At 40.4% G+C, this 21,528-nt stretch overlaps 1 protein-coding gene across 4 annotated transcripts in view; it reads left to right on the top strand.

Moving 5' to 3' along the window:
* The window catches only part of LOC124615983 (DNA (cytosine-5)-methyltransferase 1-like), a 227,415-nt gene that overhangs the window by 158,750 nt on the left and 47,137 nt on the right, over positions 1-21,528 (top strand). For all 4 annotated transcript variants that reach the window (XM_047144192.1, XM_047144191.1, XM_047144190.1 and 1 more), the window contains exons 17-22: positions 4,741-4,984; positions 9,498-9,688; positions 11,069-11,201; positions 11,301-11,452; positions 15,654-15,785; positions 15,876-16,078. In XM_047144192.1, coding sequence (XP_047000148.1) covers positions 4,741-4,984; positions 9,498-9,688; positions 11,069-11,201; positions 11,301-11,452; positions 15,654-15,785; positions 15,876-16,078 — 1,055 coding nt within the window. The remainder of the gene's footprint in view (positions 1-4,740; positions 4,985-9,497; positions 9,689-11,068; positions 11,202-11,300; positions 11,453-15,653; positions 15,786-15,875; positions 16,079-21,528) is intronic.

Below are 21,528 nucleotides of genomic sequence, written 5' to 3'. Positions count from 1 at the left end.
TAGTCCAATGCTGGTGGTCGAATGGCTCCAGCAGTCTCTAAGAGAGTTAAGGTGCTGCCGAGAGATAAGACCCCAAATTGTTCCCTTCCACCATGGGACGAATGTAAATGGCATATAATAACCTGGATAAACTGATCTATAGAGAAGCAAAAAAGAAATACGGCAGTCTTGACCCTGTACACAACACATCCCCATATGCTATGGCTACAGTGACACCACTGTTTATGAAAATGGCATCCCCATTAGCTATGCTTCTTAAAGTGGACCCCCAGGGCCACCAGACAACTGCTCCGTTGATAGTGGAGGGAACTCCTTCTTCCGTTGCTCCTTGTAACATCTACTTTGGGAGCAATGCCCTCAGCCATCAGGGATATTGGTCCCTACCCGTCAGCCAGAGAGGCAATAGCCTGCTCTGGCTCCTCTTGCAAGGAAGGGGTCTCTCAGGACACTGTCTTCCACATTTTCTGCTGCTCTGTAGCTGGACACGAGCCAGTGAGGAGTCACAAGCCGCTGGTCAAAGGTCTTCACAATCATCCTCGGTACCTGAGACCAACTCAAAGGAGTCCTCCCAGCCAGAGAACCCAAAAGAACAGAGAGAAGATAGGAAGAAGAAAACAGTAAAGAAGAAAGAGGCCCCAGTGCCCCCTCCACACACACACACACACACACACACACACACACACACACACACACACACACACACCACTTCCCGCAAGTTCCCATTTTGAGGATGAGGTGGAGATTGTAGTGTCCCTCGAGAACCTAGATCTCACTGGAGCCTCGGAACAAATGCACACAGAGACCACAATCCCTCAGCAGATGACCCTGAGGTGTAAACTGCCTCCTTGGTCCCTTCTTGTCTTCCCTGACTACAGGAAGTGTCATACTCCAGAGAAATTGCAGCGGTTTCTTACCCCGCCTCACTGAGCTACGACCACTCATAAGCATTACAGTTGCTTTCTGCATAGCTGTTTAGGAAAGCTATTTTCCAGCAGTGTGGACCCGCGCCCTTCATAGCTACTGTGGTTATTACAAAAATCATAATGACTGTAACAAGATGTTAGATGGAGTGTGTATATATGTCCTTACCTCTGCATATAGCAAACCAGTGCCCCTTCAAACACCTTTAGAAGCTGTGGCTGTCAGGGTGAGGACAATGCAGGAAATACCATCTGCAACATTTACCTTTCTCCAGATGGTGAAGTACCATAACATGTATTGGTTGCACTAATTTCTCAGCTCCTCCCACCTTTTCTACTTCTGGGAAAGTTCGATGCCTGTCCTTTGAACCAAGATTACTGGCTGTGGTAAAGATGTCGAGAATCTACTAACTCAACTTGACTTTTGCCCCCCACTCATTTCAGTGTGGCACATCATCAAACGATTTAACGTCTGTCAGTGAATTACCAGCACCACCTCCTTGCCATATTCAATTGCATCTGTAACAATGTTGATTTCCTCTTACAGTGACAAGAAAGCATAATCATTCCAGGGCAAAAACTTAGCAAGAATCTGCTGGATATGTGCTATTGTCTTGTTAGCCTCACAGACATTCTGTATAAGCTGCTCAAACTTATGGTAAGTTGGAGGTTGTGTTGGCTCCTTGAGTCTAAAACATTCTTGCTCCATCCTAGAGCAGTTTTCGCCAAGGTCACTCCACCACTGATAACTTGGTATACCTCAAGTCTGCTGTTGAAGGGCTTTTTCCTGCTGTCATCACCTTATTGTCATCTTTTTTGACCTGACAAAAGCCTATGACACCACTTGTCGACACCACATCCTCGCTACAATGCACGAGTGGGGTCTCTGGGGTCTCCTCCCAATTCTGATAGAGAACTTTTTGTTGCTCCGCACCTTTGTAGTTAGTCAGTGCTTCGCACAGGTCCCCCCATATCCAAGAGAATGGTGTCCCGCAGGGCTCCGTACTGAGCATCCCACTTTTTTTAGTAGTCATTAATGGTCTCACCCTTCTTATAAGCTGATTACTTTTGTATTTCCTTTTGCCCTGTACCATTGGTGTCACTGAACATTAACTGCAGGGAGCCGTATGAAAGGTGCAGGCATGGAACCTCACTCATGGCTTTCAGTTTTCAGCCACCAAAACCTGTGTAATGCAGTTCCGTCACCGTCCTACTGTTCACCCGCATCCACAACTTTATCTTGATGAACATCTCCTTAATGTAGTGGAATCTTATTGCTTTTTAGGACTGGTTTTTAATGCCTGATTGACTTGGCTTCCCCAGCTTCGTCAGCTTAAGCAAAAGTGCTGGCAGCACCTTAACATTCTTTGATGCCTGAGTCAGACCGACTGGGGTGCAGATCGTCCTATGCTGTTGCAGCTCTACAAAGCTATTGGACAGTCCTGTCTTGACCAAGGGAGCCTGACGTATGGTTCAGCATTGCCCTCAGTACTGCAGACACTGGACCCTGCAAACCACTGTGGAGTTAGAGTTGCTATGAGAGCTTTCTGAACAAACCCTGTGAACAGCCTACTCATGGAAGCTGTGGTTCGTCTGTTGTGGATCATGCAGCAACAACTGTTTGAAAATTATACCAATCACATTTGCAGCTTTCCTAAACATCCAAATTACCGTCTCCTTTTCACTAACACAGTGATCTGTCTCCTGCAGGGCTGTCCAGATCTAGGATTACAATTGCAGTCTGTGTTGGGTCCCTTCTCACTGAACTTTAGTCTTTTCCTCTACCATCTGTCCTCCAGTTCCACTCTCGTACACCTCCATGGTGTATACCTCGACCACACCTTCGTCTAGACTTCTCACAGGCACCAAAGACTCAGTTCACCCTAGGATCCTCCTGTCGCTTGTTTCTTTCTATTCTTGACATGTACTAGGGTTGAGAAGTAGTTTACATGGATGGCTTGATGGTTGATGGTCACATTGGGATGGCTTTTGCTCATGCAGCACAAACTGAACTCTGCTCCTCGGCAGATGGCTGCAGTGTTTTCACTGCAGAGATGGTAGCCATCTCTTGCACTCTTGAGCATATCTGTTCCTGCACCAGGGAGTCCTTCATCATTTGTAGTGACTGCTTGAGAGCCTTTAAAGTTTTCGACAAGTGCTATCCTAACCATCCTTTGGTAATGGCCATCTAAGAGTCTGTTTATGTCTGTGGACAGTCAGTGTTCTTCTTACGGACACGTCGGAATCCCAGGAAATGAAATTGGCGACAGGCTAACCAAAGAGGCTACTCGAAAATAGAGTCTGGAGATCAGCATACAAGAATCTGATCTTTGATTGGTGTTACTCTGCAAGATTTTTTGGCTCTGGAATTCAGAATGGTGCTCCGGGCTCTGAAATACAGAATGATGCTCCTTCACTGTGCTGAATAAGTTGTGTGTGGAGCATCTCTTCGCGAGCCTCTCACAAGGACACCATTGTCCTTGGCCAGCTCTGCATAGGCCATACTTGGCTCATTCATGATCAGCTGTTACATCGTGACGACCCACCTCAGTGTTGCTATGGTTCACGATTGACAGTGGTCCACATCTTGTTGGACTGTCTAAATTTGGCCGCACTGAGGTGGACTTCAAACCTTCCTGATGCACTACTTATAGTGTTGGCTGACAATGCCTCAACAGCTGATCAAGTTAAAGTTTTATTTGAGAGGGGGTAGGGTTTATTACTCAATCTAAGGGTCGGCACCCAACCTTCTCTCCCAGGCATTCACCTTAATTTCATTTTAGCTCTTCCTCACCCTCTCTGGTGCTGTCTGTTCGACTTGGTGTTTGTCTTTTCACCATCTATGTTTCTCTTGCCTTGTGTTTTTAGGTTGGAGATTTTTAAAGTGTTGCGAAGTGGCTGGCTCATCCTTTTTTATTTAATTGGGGAAGTATATTGTCACATAATGTGGAAAAAAATGTACTTTCACTGGGCAAAAAGTATATTTTTGCCTGGGAAAAAAGTGTATTTTCTTTATTGAGAGATTTGGGAAAAGTCTGGGAAATTCTTTGCTTATGTTCGTATGCACCCTTCAGTACCATGGCAGCTCGGATAAACATATGAAGACTTAGACCTAACACTTCCAAAAATAAACATTTAAAAAGAAAAATGCCTGTAGATCCAAGGTGTCAAACTTGAAAGAAAAGGGCCAAAACAAAGCATACGGGTTATTACAGAGAAGTGATTCCACGGAGTTCAAATCAACAGCAGCTTTATGAACTAATTTCATTCTGGTTAATTATTATTAATGTTATAATAAAATTAGTTGTACATATGCTTGCTAATTTATAGACACTAAGGGTACATAAATTTTTGCACCTCTAATGCGTGTGCAAAATTCTCGAATTTAACTCAACTCAGTTCTCTACCCTCTCACGTACCCCCAACATTCTCCTCCTGACTGTTGCCCCCACCCTATCCTTGCCCTCTTCGCATCCTCTGCTCACCCTTTGCACAGACCTGTCCGTGCTCCCCTTCCTTCCACCCACCATTTCCTGCCCCTGTCCATGGTGTTTTCCCATCCTACACTTGTCCTGCCACCCTTCTTCCGTCTACAAACTTCCTCCTACCCTCCACTCCTCACTACCCCTCTCCCTGGCTTCAACTGAATTCACATTCCTGACTTGCACTGCTTTTCAACCACACAAAAATTAACTCTGCATAGGCATAAAGTAGCATCTTGAACCACTTCTATTATTTAGATAATAGATACAGTTTCGAAAATGTGAAACTGTTCGATTACACTGGTTTCGAATAGTACAATATTCCTTTTTACCTGCAGGTTGAAGAAGATCTTTATCCAGAATTCTATCGAAAAACTTCAGATTTTGTTAAAGGATCAAATGAAGAGACACCACAGCCATTCTGCATTGGCTACATTTCATCAATATTTATTCATTCGAGTGATGTAATCTCAAGAGACGTTAAATTAAGAGTAAATAAATTTTATAGGCCCGAGAACACTATGAAAGGTCGTGAAGCGGCACAGCAGGCAGATCTTAATAAACTATACTGGAGTGATGAAGGTTAGTGTTCTATACTAATTATACAATATGTGTGATTCGTGTAACGTGTAATTTGAGGGGACCAACTGTGTATAAGTACCTCATTTAGATGTTCTTTCTACAGCACTCTTTCTGTACAGAACAGATTATGTAAAATGTTTTCAGTTTCGAGAAATGCTGAGATGCTGTCATAGATACAAAAACATATCAACTCTGACAGTCATATATTTTATCCATAATGTACACGGAGGACACCTTAACATTAGAATTAAAATGAAAAAATTAAACCATAAGCAGGGTGTATTAAATCCCAGGAAAAACCTGGGAAAAACCCAGGAACTTTCAGAATTCCAGGAAATTTTCATAGTTTTAGTTTCTAACTAAATTTTTGTAATATTTACTGGTAAGAATTGATACCCCGATACCCTAACAAAGAATTTCACTTTAGCCCACCACTGCAGAATAATACTGCAGCAATAAAACATGAACAAGAGAAAAACACGAATATAAAATTTTAGTTGCAGAGAAAATATGCCATTTACAACAACAAAACACAGAGCACACACAAGTGTCCACCGATAGCAAAATGTGCCAAAGGCTTTAGGATGAAGATTATGCAGTACTTCGTAACATCAAACTGATTTCAGTGAACATGGGGTAATAATTGTTTAAATTAGGTTCATTGTCGACGGGTTCATGCGCAGAGCTTAAATTGTGTATGGCTAGCATCATCTCCCTCTTCTCGCTACTTGAAGTGTGGCTGTTAGATGTATAAGGAGCCAGATGCTACCCGGAACAATTTTTCTGGCATGCTCAAGCTACCAGATTCACAAATGTGCAGAGCATTTGGAGTTGTAATGGGGAGTAGTGTCCATGTGACTTGCCTTTACGTTTCATGATTTTGTTATTCTCTCTTCATTTACAGCTCTCACATCAAATGAAAACAAAATGGATTTCTGTGGTTATGAGCTATCAGACGAGTTAAAATACGTGCAAGTAATTATGGAAGACTAAAAAATATATTATTAGTTTCATTTGCCTGATTTTATTATGTTTTCACACAGTTGGCAATCGAGCATTAATCACTTTGCAGAACAATGAAGTTATTTTTGTTGGTTTGCTGAAGAAATTTGGTTTTTATTAATCTCTTCCACATAGACAGAAAATTTATTTGAAATGAAGTGTTTTATCCCACTCTGTTAGTTAGTTTCAACTGTTCACTGAATTTCATGTGCACATTTACATCTTCCGGCGCATAGGGCATTTTGCTATAAAAAGAAACGAAGCATACGATAATACAGTAACAGTATGCCAAGAAAGTTGGCTTCCCGAAGACGACACTGAAAGCCTTAGCAGAATTTGACATATTGACATTCTATGAAACACAATTGTTTGATCACAAGACATGTTTCAACATTTGTCTGGTACCCCTTATAGGCTTGATAGTATTTCTTAATCTGTGTTGTTTACATCTTAAAATTACAGAACAACATTCTTCAGTAAATTATAGACTGGCAGCACACCGTGTTTTATCATTGTAACTCTATATGAGGGTTGATATTTACTTCTGGAGCAGAATATAAACTGCCAATTATACAGTTCCTTGGTTTCACAAGTAACCTTGTTAATTTCTACACAGTTTGAAAAAGTTGTGAAGGGCTTATTGTTCGTATTGCTAGTGTATACAAATAACTGTTTTTTTGCAAGAAATTTTTATTCCTTATTACTATCTTTTTTCCGTGCTGTCTAGATGTAAACTTGATTGGAAACGTTACATAACAGTATTGCAGAGTAAGAGTAAGGACTGCTTTCTAATTTTGCATTCCTTATGTGGATAGGATATGCTAAAACAATTGCCCTAATTCTAAGTACAATAGCTCCATAAGTCCCCTCCAAACAAAGTGCCACACAGCTGCACATGCTCACAGCACTTGGAGGACCAGCCACGTAGAAAAATTTTGGCCACAGGAGACCAGATTTTACATAATCGTTTAAAATTTTACTGGCACATTTGTGTTTAATATATCTTGAAGGGTAACATACGCAAAAAAGACATACTATATGTGAAAGCTTAGCTTTTCTTGTGACTATACTACATGGTTTTTTTTAATTAAAACCATGAAGTATTCCTATTTGTGTGTTTGTACTACTTAACAGTGATATAACTATTGGCTGACTACATTACTTGTCCCATGCTCTGAATATCTGCTATCATTTTCCAACAGGATAATGTGATGTGAGCTGTGATTGGCTGACAAAAGCACATCGCAGTCTAGATTTCAGACATACAATGCTTCGGAAATTAACATGCTGTGTTCGCTGAAATTCATATTTATACTTTCGTAATATGAAAATATGCAACATACATGTTGCTGCTCATCAAACATCTTTCCAAAAGTGTTGCTTTTTTATTCCATTTCTTTTTCTAAATTGCCAGAAATTTCACACCAGTGTATAAATCCTTTACCGTTCAAAGGGTTGATAAGTTGTATGGTTCAGAGGGAATGTTTATTTATTTATTTATTTATTTATTTCATTTGACCTTCAGCAGTATATCACTATTTAGCCAATAGGGGGAATGTGTCACCTAACACAGAAAAAGTGTATTTTTCATCCAAGAAAACATGTATTTTTAATCATGAAATTTGAGAAAAATTGGGAATATTTTTTTCCTTGTCCACAGATACACACTGATAACCAGCCATTATTTTACATTGTAGAACATGGTATTGCTGATGTTAACTTTGTTAACAAAGATAGACAATGTGTCCATTGCTGGTGGGCACAAGTAAACAGCTCAGGTATGGGGAACAAACAAAAGTTTATAGATTATAATTTTCACAAAAATATCCTCCACAATGAAACAAAAGAAAGCATTGTTCGTCAGCAAGTGAAACTAAATGGTGCTTTGTAAATAACAAAGCCACTTGGACATCTAGAATCACAGAGTATACATGAGTACGCTTCAGTGAGCACAATCCTAAGAACTTCATGTTAAAAACAGTGAATCAAGTTTTTGGAGTCACACGCTCTTTGATGAGCAGAGTCTTGAAGTCCCAATAACTTTAGGTTAAAGCAGAAAAGTAAGTTCCTCACTTCAGGTTTAAAACCCGAGTCCAAATCCAAGCTTCAGTCAAGAAGAAAAACACGTGACTCTTATAGTGTAATTCACTGAAAAAGTATTGAGAGCCAACAGTTGTGAAATGCCAAAGTCTAATCAAGATAGAAACTTCCAGTCTGACACTATCTTGCAGCTAGAAAAACAATAGTACAGTTACACCAAGTCTCAATGAGAATATAACTGATCACTTATGGTCCTGCTGAGGAGACAGTGTGCTGTCCAGAAGACAAGGGCCCAGTCTTTGCTGCAGCCTAATGGAGATGTTCACAGTGCTGTCTGGGGTGCAACTGCTCTCCAGAGCTTCTGCAGTGGCCTAAATAGCTGCCTCGGGACTGATACATATTGGCCTATTTTTGCACATGACATGGTGGATGCATGAAGAGGTGCTGTTTGACAACGACCTTTACCATCGGCATGTATGCTGCGTGGTGACCTGGTCAGAGTGCTGTTGATACCATCTGCTGGTCTGGCTGTGTAGTTTCGGGGTTGTGAAGTTTAGTGCCATATACACTGTAGTGGCTGAGCCCACTGCATCCATGTGATGAATAAGTTGTGTGTGTTGCTGTCAGCGCTTGACGACCTGCCCAGAGAAGCGTTATTCCTTGCAACACATTATCTGCTCCCAAAGTTATCCTGGCCACGATCTGTGGTAACGTACTGTCCCAGCACTCTCCATCCAACAGTTTATTCTCCCTCTGTCCTATAACCTCTTCCCAATTCATATCCTTCACCCTTACTGTGCGCCTCTCACTACCAATGCACACACTGGTTCCTCCCTCGCTCCGGATTGCTGCTTTCATCCAATGTGACAGTTGCATTCTGGCCAGAGCAGCTGGAGATAGTGATCATGTATGAGTGAGGTGTGCTTGCTTATTTGAATGTGGGTGCCTTATTCTTCTCTGAAGAAGGATTTAAGCTTTTGCATGTTGCCCATTTTTGTCTTGATTAATTGTTAACTTCTGTATTTTTAGGTTTTGGTTGTAGAACAGCATATATGTATAGTATGTATAGCCTCACGTTTTTCATCTCACACATGTACATGTTCACCTGGCAATAGAAAATAAAACAACAAGATCAGTGGATCATTCAAAGTGGTGTGAACAATAATCTTGCTTAAACGCACACACACACACACACACACACACACACACACACACACACACACACACCCTTACATCCATCATAGTTTTGCATATTACAGTAGGTATAAAAGCATACAAATAATGAAACTGAAACTAAAATTAAAATGTAAGAGTAATTCCAACATAAGCAATTACAATAACTATATATCTGTATTGCCCTTATGACAGTAGCTACATAAAAAAAATAAGGTGTTTGGTGAAACTGGTATTACATTTCAGGAACCAAAAAAAAAAAAAAAAATTGTGCTTCCAATTTTTTTGTCTTCCACAGAATGTGTTGTGTCATTTGATAACGTTGTTGGGAAGTGCTATGTGGTGTACAGTGAAAATCTGGATGTCACAGTAACACAGTGGACTGATGAAGGCCCAGATAGATTTTATTTTTCGGAGGCATATAACTCAACAGATTGCACATTTGATGAGCCTTGCCACAAAGCATCATTGATCGGTAGCCAGGGAAAGGTAACTAAACCATTCATTTTAAAATGTTTTCTTAATTTAGAGCAGGAAGTCTGTTCAAAGTTCACAGCCAGGTAGTTACTACAAAGAGAATGTGTAGGAATAACAGAGTGAATAAATCCAGATATTTGTACTAAAGTAAACCACACTTAGTATGGCCACAGGCATACAAGAGATTGCTGAAAAGTAATGCCTCTGATTTTTTTTTATTTGAAAACTCTTAAAGCTTTTCAAATAAAACAAACATTATTAACATCCTACATCCTTATCCTTCTTGTCTACATATGCAGCCCATTGCTTGCTAAATGGCTCTGAATTGTGGCATGTAACATGGCAGTGTAACTATTTCAGTGCGTGAGAAACTGCAAGCTGTAATTGAGTTTTGAATTTGAAGAGTTTGCTCATGCATGGAGCACCCTCTCCTTCAGCATCAGTTTACCAGGCCACCCTCGAATGCTGCGACACCTGCAGCAATCAAACATGTTGGCTTGACGGTCATTGATCATCCTCCATACAGTCCCAGCTTGACTCCATCCGATTTCCATCTGTTTCCAAAACTTAAAGAACACATTCGAGGACTTCAATTGATGGTGGCGGAAGTGGTGGGAGCAGAGTTGAGGTTGTGGCTCCATCAACAAAAGACAAACATTGTACAGTGACAATATCAACAAACTCGTCACTTATTGGGTGGAATGTTAGTCATTGTGGTGACTACGTAGAGAAATAAATCTGTAGACATGAAGAATAAATGTGTAGAATGTTAATAAAGTTAGTTTTATTTAAAATGCATTAAGAGTTTTTGCATAAAACATTTGGAGGCATTACTTTTCAGCACACCCTCATAGAATTAATTGTTTTCCAGTGAGTTGATATATTTGAGCATTAGTGTTCAGAATTTAATTATCAATTGCACGTTTCCTCCTTAAACAGTACTCACAAACACATCAGTATTTCTGCTTATTTGCTCTTTAACTGACCAGTAAACTTTAAAACTGATGCCTTGGCTAAGTGTTGTTAGTTATTTTTAATTCAGTTATTTGTAATTAATGGCCGGCCGGAGTGGCCGAGCGGTTAAAGGCGCTACAGTCTGGAACTGCACGCCCGCTACGGTCGCAGGTTCGAATCCTGCCTCGGGCATGGATGTGTGTGACGTCCTTAGGTTAGTCAGGTTTAAGTAGTTCTAAGTTCTAGGGGACTTATGACCCCAGCAGTTGAGTCCCATAGTGCTCAGAGCCATTTGTAATTAATGGTTACTTTATCAGTGCAGGCACATGTATTTCTGCTATGAAATGAAATAATATTTGTTAAAAAGCAATTGTGTTTTTATACAAAATTTTCTTCAGAAAATTGAAATTAAAGTTTGTGTTATTTTTCGTTTTTCAGGGGAAGGGGAAGGGAAAAGGAAAGGGAAAAGGCAAATCTTCTGATGAAACAAAAAAAGTTGAAAATAAATATAAAGACTGGCCAAAAATATCAAATAAGTTGAAATCATTAGATGTGTTCGCTGGATGTGGAGGTATGTTATTGTCTTAAGACTAGTTCTCTCTCTCTCTCTCTCTCTCTCTCTCTCTCTCTCTCTCTCTCTCGAATGTGATTGGAACAAAATTCTTTGCAGGTCTTTCAGAAGGCCTGCATCAGTCAGGTGTCGTCGAATGTTGTTGGGCCATAGAGAAAGAAGATGTTGCAGCTCATGCTTTTCGCCTTAACAATCCAAATTGCACAGTATTTTCTGAGGACTGTAATTTGTTACTTAAGCTTGTTATGAACGTGAGTAGCAAAGTTTGCAATAAGAAGTTTGACTTATTAATAGATAAATAGAGTTATTTTTTGTGACAGTGCAGCAGTGACTGAAATGCTGTAAACTATTTTTAATTTTTTTGTTCATTTTTATTTATTGCTAAAATTGTGTTTACGTTTTCTGTTTTTGCATCAGGCATAGTTCTATTGCTGTTAACCATAGCAGGGTGTATACGACCTGGGACAACCAGGAGATCCTGGAAAAACCCGGGAATTTTTTCATCCGGGAGAAAATCGGGAAAAACCCGGGAATTTTTCATTGTTTTAGTTTTCAGTTAAATTTTTGTAATTTTTACTGGTAAGAACCGATACTCTACCAAAGCATGTTATTGTACCCCCGCGCTGCAGAATAATACTTCAACAATAAAACATTAATGAGAGAGAAAAACGAGAACTGATACTCTACCAAAGCATGTTACTGTACCCCCGTACTGCAGACTAATACTTCAACAGTAAAAAATTAATGAGAGAAAAAAAACGAAAATAACTTAAATTGCAAAAGGAAATGCGCCATATACGACGACGACACGCAGTGCTCATGCAACCGTCTGACAACAGCAAAATGTGTCACAGGTTTTAGGAAGACTACGCAATGCTTCATAACAACAAATGGCCTCCGATGAGTGTGAAGTCACAACTGTTTACATTAGATTTGTTTTAGAGTTATGAGGGGGCTCGTGCGCCTTCACAGTTGAGTCGCGTTTGAGTTGTAGATTCTCCCACTTCTGGCAACAGGAATGTGGCTGTTGTCTGTGCAAGCAGTCGCAGCAAGCAGCTAAATGTTAGGGGGGAAAGGGGGCGCCAGATTCATATTCTGGAGGGGGGAAAAAAAACTTGTTTCACAAAGCGCCTAGCAACCAGCGCACGTTGGTCTATCGGTTATTCGTATGATTTTGAAACACATCTCTGTTGCTTTTTGAACATTTTTGAACACATTTTAAGTTGATTTCTGAATGAATCAGAAGTTGATTTTTGAATGCTTGCTTAGTGTATGTGATGTCTGTCAGGGGAATTCTCATCGTACCTAGAAATAAACTTTCCTGCAGACAAAAGAGGACGGGGCTATGCGAGCTGAGCGGAGCAAAGCCGAAGGGATGAACGCCAATCGCTCTCTGTATGGTTGATTGGGTTTGCAAATGTTCAGCGTTGTTATAATTACTACCGAAATCCATAGATTTGGACTACCAGAGTGGAAATAAACGACTAACAGGAATAACGGGTGAGAAAGATTACGTATTATCTTCTCGGTGTATCCAAGAAAATGAAATTTTGACAATTTTTGGCAAGATCACTACACTAGTAAGGACCAGTTGTACAGTCCCCGGCTAGCAGCCCGCTTAAGTTGTATTCTGGAAGTAATGCGGAAAATGTGTTGTACGAATCTGTAACAACCCCTAACCAGACAATATTCGCGGGATAAGTAAACTTGTGATTCTGGCAGGGTTTGTGAAGTTAACCAGCGAACAAATTTTGACGATGGCAGGAATAGCTACAGAATTCTTGATGATTAGATTGTTTGTTAGAACAAGGAAGGAGAAGAAACGGGGACATCACACAAATTATGAAAGAATAAGACGGTTTCAAATTTATATAAAAATTTTGTAATACTACTTTTCGATCTCATGCTTGAGAAACTGGTGCCTATGAATGAAATGTGAAACTATTTTCCAACATAAAGCTTTTTGCTTGTCGTAGGCCTTATAGACATTTGATATTGGTACTTAGTGAGTTATATTCAGTTGTGTTATAAAAATGACTGTTTGTGCCTAAACAGTCTCGTTTATTTGGTGTGTGTTACAAAATTGCTGCAATATTAGAAAGGCCTATTTTGTTTTACCTAGCAGACAGTGACAAAATAGACGTAATCAGATCATAAAACCACACCAGTCTTGGGTATTATTTGTATTAACAGCTTTTTCAGTATTAGATAACGACATGTAGCAAAACATTTGACGAACTTTGATGATGAGCTAACAAATTCTTTCGCAGAAAGGAAAGCACGCCATGTAAAGCTGTAGCAAGATTAGAGAGGAAAAAATGCTAGGAGCTAAGGACTGAAGAAATGTGTACTTCATGCTTGTCTCTTGTCTTTATTTGTTTTATGCATCCTATTTTTAATTTTATGTCACACAGCAAGTTATTACCTAATAGACAATAAAGAGTGCAAATTTTCTGCGGAGTTCTTGTTCTCCCGATTACAAATAATCCTGGCTATTAATCTTGAGACTTTTTTCTTTAGAGGGGCAGACTGTCAAACGGGCCGACTGGGAGCAGGAGAGGCACCACAGGACATTTCAATTTCCACTGCCCTGTGTAGGTTTGATGGCATCCAGTACAAAATGTGCTATGGAAGAATGCTGTATGAGGAGGCGTAGCACTGCGCTTTGGTACACTTAACACCAAATAACGTGTCTTACATTTCCTCGAACACATATGTGTTATGTTTCAGACTTTTTCAGAAATATGTGCGCTAGAAGATGGAACATATTTTTGAAAATTAGATTTTGTTTAGTATTGACCCGCTTCGCAAACACAGTAGATCTGGGGATGATGTGCAGAGTGGGTAGTCTCCACATGACCTGTGTTTACACGTAGTGATTTTGCTGTTTCTCCTTCGTTTGCTCTCATGTCAAATGAAAACAAAACGGATATCTGTGGCCAGGAGCTATAAAGTGAATTAAAATACCGTCACATAATTATGGAAGGCCAAAATATGTTATTAATTTCAGATTTTATTTTATTTCCCCCTTTCTGACAGTCAAGCATTAATCGCCTTGCAGAACAGTGAAGTTATTTTTGTTTGTTTGCTAAAGAAATTTGACTTTCATTAACCTTTCCGCAGAGGCAGTCAATGTATTTGAAACGAAATGTTTAATTCCGGAGTACTGGCTAGTTTCAACTGTTTGCTGCATTTCAGGTGCATGTTTCCTTCTTCTAGCACGTATAGCATTATGCCAGAATAAAGAACCAAACATTATATAATACAGTACTGGTACTCCAAGAAAATTTACGTACCGAAAACCACACTGAAAAGCTTAATATCAGGTCGAGGTCTACTTCATTGGGAATCTGGACATACAAATGTGCACTTTAAGTATACACTTTAAATGTGCACATTTTAGTATGGTTTATGAAATTCCAATGCTGTTGCAGTATCCTCCGATGTCTTGTTTATTTTATGGCATAATGTGTGATCTTTTAATGTTTTACACGTACGTACATACGGGCTTCCTATGTCATGGTAGATGCGCAAACGCGGTGTCGCCTGTTACCTGCGCTCTCTGACAACTGCTGAAACGAACCTATTTCTAACAGGTCGCAGGAAAATATTGTGAATGGTGGTTCGAAAAGCATTAGTTTCAAAGTAAATATTCTTTTACGTAAGTTGAACTATGTGCGAGAAAATATGCCATGAATTTCTTAAATCAAAGAGCATTTGACTTGTTTAAAAGTCAAGTCTTTGATAACGAGCCATTTAGAAGAATTTTGAACCATAAAGAACAGACAATTATGTCATTATTAAAAATGTTACTGGCACATTTGTGTGATCTATCTTAAAGTGTAACACACGCAAGAAAGATCAACATTATATGCGAAAGCTTAGCTTCTCTTGCAGCGTGAGACCAATTTTATATGTGAAAGCTTTGCTTTTCTTGTATCACACTATGTATATTAATTTAAACTGTTAACTTTCACTATTTGTGTGTTCGTGCTACTTAACAGTGATGTTGCTGTTTGTTGACTACATCACGTGTCCTATGCTGTGAATATCCGCTGTCATCGGCTGGCGAGATCACGTGACATGAGTCATGACTGGCTTACAAAAGTGCATCGCAATCTCGATTTCAGTGATTCAGAAAGTAACATGCTGTGTTTGGTGGAATCCCAATGTATACTCTTGTAATACGAAAATATGCAGCATACATGTTGCTGCACATCAAAGATAGTTCCAAACCGTGTCTTTTTCCCTGAGTTTAGTTTTCTAAAGTGCTGGGAAATTCTACGCCCGTGTATAAAACCATAACCATTCAAAGCTTTTTCCTTGTCCGCGTATACACCCTGCATAGGTAACTTGAAACATATTATACCCATCAACAAATAAGAGTATGAAACTAAATTCTTGCTTCAGTATGTTTGTAGTATAATGTCAGTGTAATATTGAATTTTGCAGGGTCAACACACAAATGACAAAAACCAACGTCTGCCACAAAAGGGGGAAGTTGATTTGCTCTGTGGGGGACCGCCATGCCAGGGTTTTAGTGGAATGAATAGGTTCAATTCACGGCAGTACTCACTGTTTAAGGTATATGAAAATTAGTATTCAAAATTACCTTTTAATTATTTGATTCTATAAAGAAAAATTTACTAATGAAGAAAATTCTTCTTTTTTCAGAATTCACTAATTGTTTCATATTTATCGTACTGCGACTATTACCGCCCTAGATACTTCATTCTTGAAAATGTTCGAAATTTTGTCTCATTTAAGCGAAGCATGGTTTTGAAACTAACACTTAGATGTCTACAGAAAATGGGTTATCAGTGCACTTTTGGAATACTCCAGGCAGGCAATTACGGAGTACCACAGACAAGACGAAGGTAACTACTCACTCTCTCTCTCTCTCTCTCTCTCTCTTTTTGGCAGGAGGTGGGAGATGTCTTTATAGAGTTCATTTATTGTAATTTATAAACTTTCATGGAAACTTACTTTATACATTAGCTTATTATCCATTTGTTGAAGATAGAATTAACAGAATAGCTAGATAAACAGCTTGTTAGAGAGAGGAAAAAGGACATTCATATTACATTTGTAGTAAAAGTAATTTGTAGCTTAAGTATTGTTACTTATACAACACTGTGTGTGTGTGTGTGTGTGTGTGTGTGTGTGTGTGTAGCATTAGCATTATGTAGGGTACACACATCCTCTGGGCATGTGTGGGATTCTTGAGCAGCGGAATGATCAGTTACTTGTCTGTTAATGTAGGATTATATGTATTGTGGTGAAACATGATAATGGGGGTATTTATAGTGTTAACCCTCTTTTCTTGTGATTAATATGTAATAAAACTGGTGCACAGTCCCTCAAATATGAAAAGTTACCAAGTATATTGTTGCACTACTGCTCACCACTAACACCAATAATTTTTGGAAATGGTTCTGCTTGTTGATTTTCTTGCAAACTTGTGGAGAGAGCCACATTTGAGTCCCATTCTCAGTTCAAGAAAGGGTCAGGAACTATTGAGCATCATTTTGACAAACTGAATGCTTTAAAACTTCCCCATCATCGGACAGCTCCATAAATGTGGATTTTTGTCAGCAGTATCAATCTGACGTTGGTTCTTCCACTCTCTTGTACAGTATAACCCCAGTTTTAAATTCCTGGAATTAATGTTTTCCCACTGTTTAAGACCCCCCCCCCACACACACACACACACACACACACACACACACACTTCTGTCATATTTCGTATGTCCACAATGTTAATTCACACCCGATTTTGTGTAAACATATATATTATTTTCCTGCAAGTTACACTTAATGAAACTGACATAAAATGACACTGGTATCATATTGGCTATTAAGTAGGGTTTGCAAACATTACGTGGTTAAGTTTGTTGACACCAGGGTTCTCTAGTCAGCAGATTTGAACTGGTAAACAAGTAAAATGTTGAACAATCTGTGCTGTATCTCCTGGCATTGCCAAGCTCTACTCGGGGTGGTGGCTGATGGGAGTAACTAGATTTGTGCAAATAAAGATATCATGACCAATCACAACCATTTCCAAACTGTTTCTATTGCACATGATTTTTGTGATTGTCGTGACACTCCTGTCTAGTTTTGTCATTGGGCTACTTGTAATGCTAGTGGACACCTTCCACTGATTTTGCATTGCTGAAATGTTATTGATTTGAACACAGTGCCAATTACTTATTTTTTCATGCTGAGCAAAAAGTGTTTCGAGAATTTATTCTCATTGTCAAGTGCAGTATTTCCGTATCTATGTTTTGTTATGTTACACAAACCAGCAATGTGAGTGATTGTTTGCATGTGTGTGGTTTTCTACATAACTCAGGAGACACAGTACCTGATAACCTCAAAAAGACGTCAACATTGCAAGAGACACAGACCAACACATATTCAAACACCACACAAAATAGTTACGTAAAAATTTGCAGTTGACAGCAAGAAAAAGTCTTTGAAATGTGTCATGCTAAGCATGAAAAATCATGTAACTGGAGCAGTATTTCATTATTCAAGTAATGAATGACAGTCGCAGGCCTTCTAAAAAAAACACCGAATATGATATCTGAAATTGAGTTAAACGTTCCTACAGGGTGTTTCAAAAATGACCGGTACATTTGAAACGGCAATAAAAACTAAACGAGCAGCGATAGAAATACACCGTTTGTTGCAATATGCTTGGGACAACAGTACATTTTCAGGCAGACAAACTTTCGAAATTACAGTAGTTACAATTTTCAACAACAGATGGCGCTACGGTCTGGGAAACTCTATAGTACGATATTTTCCACATATCCACCATGCGTAGCAATAATATGGCGTAGTCTCTGAATGAAATTACCCGAAACCTTTGACAACGTGTCTGGCGGAATGGCTTCACATGCAGATGAGATGTACTGCTTCAGCTGTTAAATTGTTTCTGGATTCTGGCGGTACACCTGGTCTTTCAAGTGTCCCCACAGAAAGAAGTCACAGGGGTTCATGTCTGGCGAATAGGGAGGCCAATCCACGCCGCCTCCTGTATGTTTCGGATAGCCCAAAGCAATCACACGATCATCGAAATATTCATTCAGGAAATTAAAGACGTCGGCCGTGCGATGTGGCCGGGCATCATCTTGCATAAACCACGAGGTGTTCGCAGTGTCGTCTAAGGCAGTTTGTACCGCCACAAATTCACGAAGAATGTCCAGATAGCGTGATGCAGTAATCGTTTCGGATCTGAAAAATGGGCCAATGATTCCTTTGGAAGAAATGGCGACCCAGACCAGTACTTTTTGAGGATGCAGGGACGATGGGACTGCAATATGGAGCTTTTCGGTTCCCCATATGCGCCAGTTCTGTTTATTGACGAAGCCGTCCAGGTAAAAATAAGCTTCGTCAGTAAACCAAATGCTGCCCACATGCATATCGCCGTCATCAATCCTGTGCACTATATCGTTAGCGAATGTCTCTCGTGCAGCAATGGTAGCGGCACTGAGGGGTTGCCGCGTTTGAATTTTGTATGGACAGAGGTGTAAACTCTGGCGCATGAGACGATACGTGGACGTTGGCGTCATTTGGACCGCAGCTGCAACACGGCGAACGGAAACCCGAGGCTGCTGTTGGATCACCTGCTGCACTAGCTGCGCGTTGCCCTCTGTGGTTGTCGTACGCGGTCGCCCTACCTTTCCAGCACGTTCATCCGTCACGTTCCCAGTCCGTTGAAATTTTTCAAACAGATCCTTTATTGTATCGCTTTTCGGTCCTTTGGTTACATTAAACCTCCGTTGAAAACTACTTCTTGGTGCAACAATACTGTGTTCTAGGCGGTGGAATTCCAACACCAGAAAAATCCTCTGTTCTAAGGAATAAACCATGTTGTCTACAGCACACTTGCACGTTGTGAACAGCACACGCTTACAGCAGAAAGACGACGTACAGAATGGCGCACCCACAGACTGCGTTGTCTTCTATATCTTTCACATCACTTGTAGCGCCATCTGTTGTTGAAAATTGTAACTACTGTAATTTCGAAAGTTTGTCCGCCTGAAAATGTACTGTTGTCCCAAGCATATTGCAACAAACGGTGTATTTCTATCGCTGCTCGTTTAGTTTTTATTGCCGTTTCAAATATACCGGTCATTTTTGAAACATCCTGTACTTCCCAGATGGTTTCTAGTTTCAGTTACATCCATGGTTTTTATTAGATAATAGACAAGTCCCTGACAAGTCTTTTGATACCTATTTTATACATTTATCATACATAAAGTGCGAAAATGCAAGGGGGTATCCTATTTGTAACTTTTCCAGCTTAAAATATTGTTTAACACATTTTAGATTTTCCCACAGTTTACACCATTGTTTTGAAGTCCCTTGAAAAGATGCAAACGTTTACAGCAATTCACAGGCGACTTGGCGAAACACGCTCGGTAGTGGGATATCATGGTGATACTGGAAGACCTCGAATGTGACAGGATGCTGCATTTGAAGAGACTGTTCTTGAGCACTTCGATGAAGCGACTATGCCAAGTACTCTAGCAGTTGGGCATGACGTGGAGGGTCACTCATAAGTTAGTCTGGGAGGTTTTGGGGGATGACTGCCAGCATCAATATCATTTCCAGCCTGTCCAGGATCTAAATGCTGTGGTGGACTATAAACACAAGCTAGGGTTTTGCTGGTGGTTTCGGCGACGTGTTGCACGAGATCCCAACTCCACGCCATTTTGTTGTTTACCGATGAGTGCACCTTCCATCAGGATGGCCTTTACAAAACTCAAAACATTCATTACTGGGCAAGAGGAAATCCTCATGTCACGTACGTACACGGGCACCAGGAACGATTTTCGCTCTACGTTCAGGTAGGCATTGTGGGTGACCGTTTGATTCGGCCGATCCTTTTACCTCTTTGACTTTTGGGATGCAAATTACTTTCTCTTTTTGCAAGAAACTGTACCTGGCCTCTGGAAGATGTTCCCCTGGACATACAGCTACGCATGTGGTTGCAGCATGATGAGGCGCCGACATATAACACTCGTACTGTGCATGGACATTTAAATGAACTCCTCTTTGACAGCTGGATAATTGGCAGAGGTGCTTGTAGGACATGGTCCCCACGATCACCAGACCTCACGCCACCAGTCTTTTTCCTGTTGGGATTCTTCAAGGTTATAGTTTACCCACCCAGACCCGAACCACCTAGAAACAAAGAGGAATTAATAGAACATATTCAGCATGCCGCCAATCACATAAGGGCAATGCCAGGAACCTTTGAAAGAGTTCGGCAAAACACTGTTCGATGTTACCAAGCTTGTGTTGTGTCAGAGGGTCACCAGTTCAAGCACCTACTTTAAGTAAACTATGTCCTAGGTACAAAAAAGGCCCTTTTCAGGGCCAACACAATTTGTAAAAGACATCATGTACACAAACTAACAGCTGTTGATGGATTTGTTCCCCATACTTCTTATCATGAAACGTCAATGGATGTGTCAGGACCCCAGCGGATTCGCCCCCAGAGTGGAAGACTGGTGCGTTACCACTGAGCGTGCAGGCCGCCTCGGATACGTCGCGATCTCTGGCTGGCAAAGCATTCGTGGTCATGCATTGTCTAGTGCATCCTTCAACACGGCAATCCCACAGACGGTCGGAGCGCGTTGTGCCAAGTTCCCGTAGTTTAAATTGTGTGTTGTCTACCTACAAAACACTAGTAATTTTAGTTCTTACTGGCATCAGCTATCCAGAGTTTAAATTTCATGACTTAATTTTTCTCCATCCTTGGTAATTATTAGAGACCGGGTTACATGCGTTTGAATGTTGCATATGCATTTGTGTATTTGGCTCCTTTCCACCAGTTATTGCATATTTTAACTAAAGACTTGTGACGATGCATACTTTCGCGCTATGTTTACAATATTTTAAAAATTTAGGTAGGCGGTCTCTAGCTCGATCTACTTTGATATCTCACAGATTGACTGGGACCTAGAACCGCATGCAGTTGCTAACTGAGAGGCCACTGCCTAGCGAAATCATTACGGAACAGGAACAGGCAGACAGAGTCACTGTCTTGTGCCTGTACCCCTGGTTAATCCCCTCTGTTGTCATACCGTACGTGTCGACAACAATTGAATTAAACCACGCAAGCTTTTAGTCGCACGTCCATTGTTTCAGTTTAGCTTTCTATTATCGCAGGAATGCAGAAGAAAGGACCACGAAAACAACTTCTGACAACAGCAAGTTGCAGTAGCAGACATTTGTCCAAAGGTAACCAAAAAAGTCGGTTTAATACGGATATATGTGAAGCATTCATTGCAAGCAATATTCCTTAGGCCGG

This window comes from Schistocerca americana, chromosome 5 (genome assembly GCF_021461395.2).
Source record: "Schistocerca americana isolate TAMUIC-IGC-003095 chromosome 5, iqSchAmer2.1, whole genome shotgun sequence".
NCBI classification, from domain to species: Eukaryota; Metazoa; Arthropoda; class Insecta; order Orthoptera; family Acrididae; genus Schistocerca; species Schistocerca americana.
Note: the sequence above shows the minus strand (reverse complement) of the source record. Positions and strands in the feature narration are given on the sequence as shown.